At 40.5% G+C, this 13020-nt stretch overlaps 1 protein-coding gene across 1 annotated transcript in view; it reads right to left on the reverse strand.

The window, feature by feature from the left end:
* The window catches only part of csmd1b (CUB and Sushi multiple domains 1b), a 325939-nt gene that overhangs the window by 40477 nt on the left and 272442 nt on the right, over positions 1–13020 (reverse strand). The window contains exon 58 of the mRNA XM_077218011.1: positions 6346–6519. Within this exon, the coding sequence (XP_077074126.1) occupies positions 6346–6519 (174 nt within the window). The remainder of the gene's footprint in view (positions 1–6345; positions 6520–13020) is intronic.

Raw genomic sequence — 13020 nt, forward strand, 5'->3', positions numbered from 1 at the left:
GACTGTACTTCCTTCGCCAGCTGAGGAAGTTCAACCTGCCACAGGATCTGCTGATTCAGTTCTACTCAGCCGTCATTGAGTCTGTCTTGTGCGCTTCCATCACTGTCTGGTTTGGTTCAGCTACCAAATCAGACATCAGGAGACTACAACGGACAGTCCGGACTGCGGAGAGGATTATTGGTGCCCCCCTGCCAAACCTCCAGGACCTGTACTCTTCCAGAGTGAGGAAGAGAGCAGGTAAAATCATCACAGACTCCACTCACCCTGGACACCACCTGTTTGAACTGTTACCGTCAAGACGGAGACTCAGATCACTGGCCACAAGAACATCTCGGCACAGGAACAGTTTCTTCCCACAGGCCATTTCCCTCCTGAACAGTTAACACTCCTCCCAAGGCATATGCCTGTAAGTGCAATACTCCCACTGTTTAGTGCAATATCCCACAACTCAGGTGATACTTATATGTAGATTTATTTATTTATAATATTCAAAACACTGTAAATAGGTTCATAATCTGTAAATCTGAAAATGTCTATTCTGACTAAACCCAACTGTGATAGTTTTATTCTCATATATTTATATTTTTATTTTTTATTCTTATAATTTGTAGTATTATGTTTCATGTTGTATTTGTATATGTCCACTGGAAGCCTCAGTACCAAAACAAATTCCTTGTGTGTGCAAGCACACTTGGCAATAAAGCTCTTTCTGATTCTGATTCTGATTCTGATTCGTTCGCAGCCAGCAGCCCAAGCTCGGCGAGACGCACGAGCATTGAGCCAGCGTTGAAGCGGGCGCATGCGCAGTAAGCCCAGCTGAAGCACTGCTGCAGCTGAAGCCATACAGCCCAGCATCCTCTGGAATGTCTTCAGAGGAATGATGCAGCCCTTCTGGAAAGACGCGGCTAGGTGTTGAACACGGCGCGCGCACTGTGTCGATAAACGAGCCGCCATGGCCACAGAGTCCAGTTCTATTCCTAGAAAGGAAATTGACTGACTGGGCAGTAATGAGCTCTTGGTCCAGTTGACCGTGAGACCCAAGCTCTCTATGTGACTGAGGAGCACAGTTCTGTGAGATAGCAGTTCTGTCTCTGACTGTGCCAAATCAGCCAGTCGTCCAGATAGTTCATAATTCGCAAACCCTGATTTCTCAAGGGGGCGAGAGCTGCGTCCATGCACTTCGTAAATGTACGGGGTGCCAGGGACAGGCCGAACGGCAGGACGGAGTATTGATAAACCTGACCGTCGAAGGCGAATCTCAAGAATGGCCTGTGACGGGGTATTATCTGAATCTGGAAATAGGCATCTTTAAGATCGAGAGAAATAAACCAGTCCCTCGGGCGAACGTGCACGAGTATTCTTCTGGTTGTAAACACTTTGAAAGGTCCTTTCATAAGCACCTCGTTCAAACATCTCAGATCTAAGATGGGTCTGAGGGCTCCATCCTTCTGGCGTACGAGAAAATAGAGGCTATAGGAGCCTGACTCGCTCAGAGAAGGCGGTACCAATTCTATGGCCCCTTTGTACAGCAGCTTCGCTATGTCTGTGCGAAGTAGATGTGTTACTTCTGCATTCACAGTTGTCGCGGTCTGTGCTTGAAAGCACGGAGGACGGCGAGCGAACTGTAGCGAATAGCTGTGCCTTATTCTGAAGTACCCATTCTGAAACCCCTTGGAATGGCTTTCCATGCTTTTATATATGTAGCTAGGGGGCGAATGGTCTCCAGGTTCTGATCGCCGTGCTCTGCGGGGTCGAGAACTGAACCGGATGTGTGGTTGGTGCCTACAAGCGGCAGCTCGCTGACAGCCGTGACAGGCTGATACATAAGAGCCATCCCGATTTCCGTGAATGGGAAGCGCCCTTTATCACTTTGTGATGCGCGAGCGGAGCCTTGGGCAGAGTGTTTATTAGTAAGCGCGAGCGCTATTGTGCGGGCACAAGACTTAGACATAACTTTGACGTCCCGATCGCTTTCGATGGGGAGCGTTTTATGATAGCCCTGAGACGCGCGCAAGGCGCTTTGGGCAAAGTGTTTATTAGTAAGCGTGAACGCTTGTGAGCGGGCACTAAACTTACATACATATTTGACGTACCGATCGCTTGGATGGGGATCGTTTTATGATAACTCTGTGACGCTCGCTGTGCTTTGAGCAGAGTGTTCATAAGTAAGCGTGAGCAGGCACAAGACTTACAGTTATATGTGACGCCGTGATGGGCGGCGTTTTGTGACAACTCTGGAATGCGCGGGCGGCGCTTGGGGAGAGATGTGTGTTAGTAAGCATGAACGCTCGTGGACGGGCAGAGGACTTACGTTTATATTCTGACTGATATGAGTTTTAATGGCCGTGTGAAAGAGCGGGCAGAAAGTAGGCGTGGGCACGGACTCGTGGACATATTTCCTACGTTTAACACTCGAGCGACTATTTACCGCTTTATGGTAGTGGGCTCTTTGAGTGACACGGGAAGTGTTGTGCTTGTGTGTAGGGGTGAACACTGAGGTGTGGGCACCTTTTCTACACTAAAAACGCCATCGGCGAGAGCCGGATCTGAATACGGCAGCTCGCTGAGGAGAGCCGCATGATTTTTATCTGCTGCGGGAGCCGGGATCGAACACGGCTCTCTGGCGCGAAAGCTGTGGATTTCGCCACTGAGCCACAGGGGGGAATGATGGTGCGGAAGGATAGAGATCTGAAGAATATGTCTTAGGTCAAACGCTGCAGACCAATCTTGGGGACGGAGCATTTGGAAATGAATCTCTGTGTAACAAATTTAATGGAGGCTTTCGAAAAAGGGCCCGGCTCAATTAACACAGGACCAAGATGGTCGCGACCCACCTCTGTAGGGTAGAACAAAGTAGGGGCTTATAGAAGCCGGCCTTCATATTGGCTGGAGGGAGCGGCTGCATCGCGTCCAAGGTTATAATCGTTAACGAAAACGAACGAAAAAACGAAAACTAGGTGGGAAAAAACATTGTCGTTAACTAAAAATAAAAATAAAAACGAGGCATTACAAAAAAACGATAACTAACTAAAACTGTAATGTGTGTTTGGCAAAACTAACTAAAATAAAATAAAATAATAGAGTAAATGTCCTTAGTTTTCGTCTTTGTCAATGTCTTTCATTTTTTAAAGCTATTTAAAACACGCAGTGTATTCGTTCAGCTGCATTTCCTTTCCCTGCTCTCCCTCCGTCTCTCTGTCACATGCACGCGCGCACACACACACACACACACAGCCCCTCCCCTCCGTGCACACCGCATCTCCATGAAAACGAGGGTTCGACGTTGAAAGCAAGTTCGCGAAAGGTTGGTATCTCGTGAACACCTTTACACAATCACACATTAAAAAGTGGTGCAAAAATATTTTTAATTCTGAATACATTATTGTCTGTGTGTTAATGTCGACCCGAGAAGCGATTGCGCCTTCTTTAGAAAGTTAACTAGTCGCAAATTTGAGGTAAAATGCACTTGGGTTGTCGATATCAAATATATAAGCTGTGATTCAAATATTAAATAATGTTATGTCATTATTCAATACAGATGAGTAGCCGGTCCGACATTAATTTTATGGCCCGCGTCATGCAAAAGATGAATGCACTTTTTATTTTATTTTTAGTTCAAAGGTTGTGCGAATGTTAGACAGTGTGCCTTATGTAGCCTATATGTTTAATACCGCGGAGTCGGACGCTTTGGATAATCCGTGGGTCAATTAATAAAAAATAACACTTATCATCGTCATTGCCATGTGTGTGGAATGTTTAATGTAGCTTTATATAGCTACTTGATATCTCCGAAATGTAACCATTAACTTGATAAGCGCAACAAATAGCGAAACAAGCGGTAAAGCTGTCAGTTTGTGTGTGCTAGGCAGAGCTCGTGCATTCAGAGCTACGCACTTTCAATTGCGTAATTTAAATATCACACTTTAATTATTTATAGCTCATAACTTATAAAAAATAAAATAAAACAAGGTGTTATTACTATATGACAAATGATAGACAGCTATACAGCGTGCGAGGACTGAATTGAGCTCTCTTTCGCGTCTGAATGGACAAATACACAGCATTATGTATAAATGTCCGTTTTGGAGAGTATTCATGCAAACACAGTCAGTTATGTCTTTACAGAACATACAGTTGTGAGAATATCGGATGTGCATCAGTGCAATTGGATCTGCACTCGGTCTTAAAGTGACAGTGCGTAATAAACCTAATGCCGTCTGTGCACTTAATATCAATCAAACAACAAAATAAAAAGAGAAAAGAATTCACTGCTCTTTAATGAGAAATAGCCTGTATTTGCTCAATGATTTTCTCCATGTATTTTGAGTTTTTTAATACTCTTGAGTATTATTTTTGTTTTAATACATTTTTAATCTACTTTTTTGTTCCAGATTTTTTTAATTTTTATTTTCATATTCAGTATTACTTTAAATCGGACAAAGACTAGCAATACTTACCTTGCAAGGAGGTTTTTAATACTCTGTTTGGGTATGAACTCTTTTTTGTGTGCTTAATTTTAATAATTAATATTGCTAGAAAACTGTTAATCCACTTTTTTGTTCCAGATTTTGTTTCACGTTCAGTATTAGCCTACTTTAAATAGGACAAAGACTAGCAAGACTTACCTAGCAAGATAGGCAATACACAATATTTCTTACTTATTTAGAAATGCAGTTTATGTCGTCTTTAGTCTATTTGCTATTTAGTTTTTTTTTCCTGGCACACGTCACTTACACATTTTGCACTTTACTGCGGAGTCTTGTGCAGACTGTTTACATATTTGTGCCCATATGTACATTTTATGTACTGGTTTTATTGTTGAATAGATATTTCTAAAATTGTATGATGTTTTCGTTGAGTTATTATTACACAATTCTTTTTCTGACCTTTTTGAATCTTGCCCCTGACAAATAACCCAAAATCCAAAAAAAGACTAAAACTAACATTAAAACTAATAAAAACTAAACTAAAACTAAGCATTTTCAAAAAATAAAAACTAAACTAAACTAGCAAACCCACTTTAAAAACTAATTAAAACTAAACTGAATTTGAAAACAAAAATTCAAAACGAAATAAAAATAAAAACTAATGAAAAATGCAAAACTATAATAACCTTGATCGCGTTCGACCAGTAGACCAGTAGATAAAAATCCAATATTTGTGATCAAACATTAATTGGCAGACTCCCCGCAGTACCGCTCGTTGAAATTGTTCATTAAAAGTACCATTTCGACAGGGAGAACGATGCTAAATCGATGAGATTGCGATGATAATGAGAACTAAATTAAATAAATATCTTGGCTTCTAGACAGTTTATTGAACCGGAAATATATCTAATCCAAAAAGAGTAAATCAAGAGTCAGAACCTTATTTGATTGGCTACAAGAAGAGGTTGGACCCGCCTTCCTCCTCTTGTTTTACAAACTCAATGAGAGAAAATCTTGACAAAACTGTAAGTGCAACTAAATGAAAGACGGAAAAATACATATCGGGTTATTTCGGAAATTTTTCCCCCTACTGAACATAAGTCATTTGATATTTGCAACATTTTGCTTTTTACACATGCATATTGGTTCTACGCAGTCAATCTGTTTTGCAGTTCTTTAAACTGTTGTTTTCTCTTGTAAGCACGGAAAAATGGAAGAATACAGATCATACTTATTTTGCGTTAGCATGAATCACACTTACGAATAACAGTAAAATGCTGCAAAACCTTTTTTCTGTCGCTTTAAACGCGATTTACACCTTTACAAAGCTTCTCTAGCGCATGCAAATTTAATTTATGCTTACAATCTTATGTACACATCAAAAAATCTTACTCTGCGAATGCGATTCTTTCCTTACACTGCGATAATTTTACGTTCACACTGAACCTTCCATCATAGTGACACAATACTCCATACACAACAACTGCAGCTTTAGAATATCAACTTGTGGCCCATTTAAGGATTTAGAGCTGGGAGTTATGAGGGTGTATATAATGCGATGGCAGAAATTTGGTAGAAAAGATGGTAGAGATTTAGCTATTTAATTTATTCTGCAGATTAATTTGCATGGGTATCAGTTGTTATCGGGATTTGTTTTTATTTTACATGTGAGAGCGACAAATAAATGTATACCTTGCACATTGTAAATACATCCTTTCACAAATGACAAAAAGAACTGCAGAACTGTTAAGTATATTACCACAAAACGGACTGTACTTATATCCGTCACAGCCTCATTTTCATTTGTAATTAAATATGCCGTCTACTGAAGCCAAACATATTGTTTACATCCTCTTTTCATGGATGTGCTAATGGGGTGTAATTCTGTTTTCTGTTAATGGAACAGAGCAGTACTTACGTAGACATTGAGGGATTTCACCACGCCATGTGCCGTTCCCTTCACATGTGGCTATTCCAGGAGAAGACAACTGGTATCCTTCAAAGCATCTGTAGGTAACACTCGAACCCCACTGCAGGTCTGAGCCCTCCACTCGCCCATAGCGGATAGCTGGGGGCTGGCCACACATGATGACTGAAAAACAACACCACAACCAAGTTGGACAGAATTTAATATTTAAGAATTGGATCCATTTAATTTTATGAGAAGGAATAAAAATTCGCCACAGCTCAATGGAATTACACAAATTTTGTATTTGACTGCAAAGCAATATAACCCTTTGGTCCTCCTCGCAGGGTGGTTAAAAATGACAGATTTTTTAATTTTATTTCAATGAGATGAATGTACTATATTTAATCACATTTTATTTCATATTTTATATTTTTAGGGGTTTTATGGTATTATATTATGAGTATGCAGTAGTTATAATCCATTTATTACCTGTTAACTACTTTTTGAACAGACCTAAAAAGTTTAATTTCCAACTTAAACTGTCAGAAACCTTGAATGCTTTGGAGCACAGACTTAAGTTTGGCCTCTTTTTGAAGAAGACACTTAGCTGATTATTGCTAAAGTAAAAATAAAAAGTAAAAAAAAAAGTAACAAAGTTATAGAAGTTTAAAGGAGCTGTATGTAAGAAATGTATTTCAATTAATCATAAAATGGCCCTGATATGTCACTAGACATTAAGAGATCATGTTAATTTCAAATACTTATATCACTGACAACTGTAGTCCGGCCAGGATATTGTCATTTAAAAAGTGAAGTTGCAGCCCTCAACTGATGTTGATGTTGTCATGTTGTGTTTTGGTCTGATGTTCAACGTGCAGTGATGTTCAAACGCACATAACTATAGAATCAATTCTTAATGTGCATGTGAACGCTATCAGCGTCTATCACAGGTTCGCGTTTAAAGTCTGTTTAGAGAGAACGGTGTCGTCTTAGCGGCCCCTAATTTAATAACAAACTATAATTTAGACGGAAGTGAATCAATCAAAACTAAATTTAGCTGGAAAAAACATTTTTCAAGAACCACTATAAAACTAAACCAATCTCTGTCACCTTAAATTATATGTTTATCTCTGTAAAGCTGCTTTGAAACAATCTACATTGTTAAAAGCGCTATATAAATGAGGATGACTTGACTTGACTTGATGTGCCACCCTCCATCTATCTACCAATCACAAAGTCAGTAGTGTTGCAGCATCCGGGTTGCCAGCTCTGCTAGTTACCACAGTTGCAGCTACAAACGTGTCGGAATCGGATAAAAAAAAAAAATGTCTAACGTTGCGAAACCAAAAAAAAACTCGTTGTGAATCCGAAATACTTCGTGACAAAGTCCGAAATAAAACAAGGATCTGTATAGGAGATGCCTTTGAAAGATGGAGACGGCTGAAAACAGGGAAGAATTTGAAGACAGATGCCAACGTTGCTAATTTTCTCCTGGACAGATAAGATTCATCTATGTTTGGCTAACTTGTACTTGATGTAAATGGACATTTCAAATATTCATGACAGTCGAACAAAGTTATGCATGTTCGTGCAAAGTAACGTTACGTTAGTTCATATGGAGGAGGTGGGTCATCGAATTGAAAAGGTAAGGAATTGTTTGGGTAATAAAAATGGCGAGTCATCATTACTAACATTAGCAATGCATTATCAGAGCCCGTTTCTCTGTCATTATGATGAGACGCTGAGGAAAACAACATTAGCACGCCCATTATTGTTTATCATGCAAGTTCTACAGCCAAAAATAATTAGAATGACACGTTATCTTTCACATCACATATTTTAGCGTTATGGACGTGTACTGCAGGGTAAGTTAAAAAATATAGGTGGTCGCTTTCACTTATAGCGTCAGCTAAATGAATAGCTGTATCTTTGATATCGGTTACACACAGTGAGAGATAGCTGGGAAGGAATACGTGTAAATCATGAAAATTGGGCACTTCTGGAAAAGTTTTTTATTTTTGGTAGGGTGTTAGGTATGGGCCTAAGGTTTTTAAAAAACCATGGATACAAGTTGGGGTGGCCCTCTAGTGGCCGGTATCGATAAAACCAGAATGGTGCCCGCATAAAAGAGAAAAGATTATATCTCAACTTCCTTTAGTCTTAAATTGCTGTATAATGTCACCTTTTCTACTTGATATGATACAAGGACCATTTGTGAGTAAGTGTACAGTGATTTTACATATTTTAAGGGTACACTGACTTCTGAGGCCCACATTCCTCTGAGTAGTTTGAATTCGCCATGTTGATTACTGAGCTTGCTAGCTCTTGGTAGCTTGCTAGCAAGGCATCATCAAGAAGTTCCATGCACTTGGCATGTCAGTATCTTATAAACGAATCATGGATGTCAGGAGGGCCCTTGCCGTGCCATGTCAAGGCAGTTTGCAGTTGATGGAGTTGTTGTTCCATCAAACATGAAACCGGGAGTTTTCACTACTGGTTGAGTTGATAATATTGATGAGTCTGGTCGATTTGAGCTCCATGGCAATGCTATATCCCTATCCAACCATCTCACTCATGACAACATGGGGGTGGACCCTCCTCTTCTAACCCTTGAAGGTTCTGAAGACACCTTTATCAAGCTTCCAAATGACTCTGCCATAGTGGCGTACATCGCTGAATATGCTGGGGAAATCAAGCTTTCATCAGTTTCAGATGGAACAGCCAGACCAACTTTCACTGAGAACACTCAAGCAGGAGTCCCTGACGAAGCATGGCTAGACCATCTCCAAACGGTCCTGATAGAAAAAGATGGAATACTTCAAGACACACCAGTGACCTACTCTGGATTTTTCTCTCATGGCCAAAGCAAAGAAGATGTCAGGCCAAGGGCCACAGTTGATGTTTTCCCTGTTTTTTTATGAGAAGGCCTCATCTATGGCCATGCAGAAACACTCAATGCTTGTGGTCATGAAGGCAACCGAGTTTGTGAATGCTGGTCAGGTTCCAGTCATAGTGGCTGACTACCCTCTGTATACGCAACAGAAAAAATGCCAGTGGAAGTTCCCTGACGAGGTTGGCGACAAATACAGGCATATGAGGAGCACTGCCAAGAGGGCTATGGGCCTCATGAAAGCATGGAGATGTGGGAGAGTCGACTCAGGAATAATGCTCCAACAACCTCTTACTGTGTAACAGTTCGAGACTACCTCATGATCAACTGCCGCCTCATCTGTGGTCAGCGAGTGGGGAATTGGCCACTGACCCTGAAAGCCCTCGAAGATTTGTGCCCGTGGTTATTTGCCTTTGGCATAATACAAATTATGCCCGCTGGATACCAGTATTCCTGAAGGAAATGGCAAACCTGCCAGATACCCATCCAGCAGTCCACGAGGCGTTCATGGAGGGGATGTTTTCGGATGAGACATTAAACTGAGGTCCTGACTCACTGTGGTCACAAATAATACCAGGATGTCTTTCGAAAGAGTAGGGGTGTAATCCCGGCATCCTGGCCCAATTTGCCCAGTGGCCTCTGTCCATCATGGCCTCCTAATCATCCCCATATACTGATTGGCTTCATCACTGTCTCCTCTCCACCAGTTAGCTGGTGTGTGGTGGGCGTTCTGGCGCAATATGGCTGCCGTCGCATCATCCAGGTGGATGCTGCACATTGGTGGTGGTTGGGGAGATTTCCCCTTCTATGTAAAGCACTTTGAGTGCCGAGAAAAGCGCTATATAAATGTAATGAATTATTATTAATTATAAGTTTGTGGTCCAACGTGGAGATAAAAAATTCTCCCTTATGGCGCTTGATCAGAGCCAGGAACACAGTATTAAGTTTCTGAAGGAGGACAGTGGTTCAAAGGGCTTGTATGCCCTGCAGGAGGAGAAGGAGATAAACGAGCTCTCAAAACCGGAAGTGCTACGGGCCATTGATGAGTTTGAGGTTGCCTGTTTCTCTGCCTCAAGCGAGAAGGAAATTCTGGAACATCTAGAGTCCTCAGCTGCTGAACAGACTAAGTTCCTCAATCATCTGAAAGAACTATGCGATCTTGTAAAGGAAGATAAAATAGTCAATCCCTTCAAAGAAATGGGTACAGAGCTCATCACCCTAGTCACTGGTGAGGTCATTGATCATGAGATCTCCAATTCTCTCAGGGAAGCTCCTAACATCGGCAAAGCCATGTTCACAGAGTTTGTAAGGAACAGAATAGAAAAATCCACCAAGCTGTGTTGGTGTTCACATTCACGAACAGGCCACCCGTGGATCTGAAGAAGGGTGCCAGCAAGTTGGGGTCTGCCAAGGCAAATACCGCTCTTGTCACCAAGCTCTTCATGTCCTTCAAGCTCTTCATGTCTGCGTCAGCTGTGTATGGAATTGGCAAAAAAAAACTGCATGGAATGCGTGGGCAGCTTACCTAGAAGTCACCGACACCCTCATTGTGATCACCCAAGACCCAACCAGCCTCACACTGGAATCAGTGCCCATGCGAATTCTCGAACGCTGGACTGTACTCATGTATAGTAAGAACTGCGGTGTCAAGTCAATCAATGAAGCCCGGAAGCTTCTTTTCACTCATGGCCTCAAGTCCCTGGATTCAATCCCCCCAACCCAGCATGCCTTATTCCAGCATGGGAAGCGTGCCCTGCACACTGCAGCTTTTGTCTGGAAGCAGTCCCTCTCTAAAACTACAGAGATTACAGACCCCAGTGAGTGGGGTTGGGAATGGAATGACAGAACCAAAGTCTGGGTGCCATATTGGACAGATCTGGAAGATGTCAGCAAGGGATGCTCACTCCTCCTCAACTGTGGCTGTTTGGTTGCCTGTAAGGGCAACTGTAAGTGCCACCGAGCTGGACTTCGCTCTACCACATTGTGCAAGTGTGAGTGAGGCTGTACTAATAATGATGAAGAGTGAAACAATTTTTTTTTTAATAAATACATGATGTTTTAAGTATGTATTTTTTTTTTGTGTGTTATTTGACTAAAATGTAATATGGATCCTTAACATGGTGAAAAGCCTAAGATAACTTTTCACTGTGGAATAGTTCTGAAGTTGTGTTCATTTAAAGCCTCAACAATGGTCCGTTTGGTCACAACATGTGATTTTTGACACTATAGTGATAGTGACCTGTCCAATCAACAAAGAAAAGCATACATTGAGGTAAAAATATGGGTCTAGGGCCCTGAGTAATATTTCAATGTGACTTTTTCAGAGAAATTGACAGTTTATTTGAGCTAAATATGACTATGATAATAGATTTAACATGCAAATGGACTTAAAATAAGAAGCATATCAGAATTGGATTCCTTGTATCAAACAAAGTAGAAAAAATTACATTATACAACAATTTAAGACTAAAGGAAGCTGAGATATAACCTTTTCTCTTTTCGGCGGGGGCCAATTTGGATTTTATGGATAACTGCCACTAGGGGGACCACCCCAACTTGTATCCATGGATTTTTGAAAACCTTAGGCCTATACCTAACACCCTGCCAAAAATCAAAAACTTTTCCAGAAGTGCCCAATTTTCATGAATTGCATCCTAGCTAAGAGGCTTGTGCTTGTACTTACGTTAATGACAGATACCTACCGTTACAAGTTAGACTAACAGCTACTGTTCTAACAATGTACTGTCACATACGAGCGTACATCTTTACGATTATATTTGGCTAATCGCCATTAGTACATTTTTGCGATATATAATTACTTTGCAAAACATCTCTCATTTGAAGCATAAACATAATTAACAGAAAAAGCTTCTTGTAGCAGCCTAAGTTCCTGCTGTATCTTGCAGCCTATCTGGCAACCTCGAGTCAGGGAGGAGGGAGAGGGGATACACCGCTCTACAGTAATTTGAAAGTGATTGCAGTACCAGCTTTGGCCACATTCTTACATACGGCTCCTTTAAGTTTATTGTTATGAAAAGTGCACAAAAATACTATTGCACATATAAAGCACAAAAATACTATTTTGATAAGAAATACATAATTTCCAATACACGTTTTACTCTAAATCTGCAAGAAAATCAAAGCAATAAATCTAAACAAGTTGTGTTCCAAATTTGAGGTTGATATCTTAAAAAATTTCTTTCAGTAAAATTTTGATTGGGTGCAGTACCAACCGTTTCCACTAGATTAAATTTGTTTCCCATTAATTCCCTACGTGGTAATTGTTGACTGCAAGGAGTACAAGTGTGACTTTTTTTCAGAACCCTTTTTGTGTTTACATAGCAAGTGCCAAAACCTTTCCCAATTTGCTTACCATTCTGATATCCAACATCTAAATATTTTGGTCAAAAATTACCGAAGAGCACCAGAACATAGTCACACTACAGAAGATTTTCAATAGACCAAGTTTTGTGATGAAACACATGATTAAATTGATATTATCACAGTTTTAACTAGTTGTTTCACAATGTACTTGGTGATATGTACAATAGATCTTAACTGATTGCACATATTTTTCAATACTACAAAAAAAATGATTTTGATTTTGCTATAAAGCATCGCTTAACTTAAAAAACTGACATCAAAATGTTGCACAAATTAGAGAATTATGGAAATGCACTCTCCCACCATGGTCATTACAATTTAAATACATTTAATAGATATAATTAAATACAGGTAGTTGGTGCTTAACATGAGCTTACAACACAATGCACAATAAAATGTATATGAATGCA

This window comes from Siphateles boraxobius, unplaced genomic scaffold (genome assembly GCF_051911475.1).
Source record: "Siphateles boraxobius isolate OS27281-9 unplaced genomic scaffold, OSU_SipBor_1 12, whole genome shotgun sequence".
Classification (NCBI taxonomy): domain Eukaryota; kingdom Metazoa; phylum Chordata; class Actinopteri; order Cypriniformes; family Leuciscidae; genus Siphateles; species Siphateles boraxobius.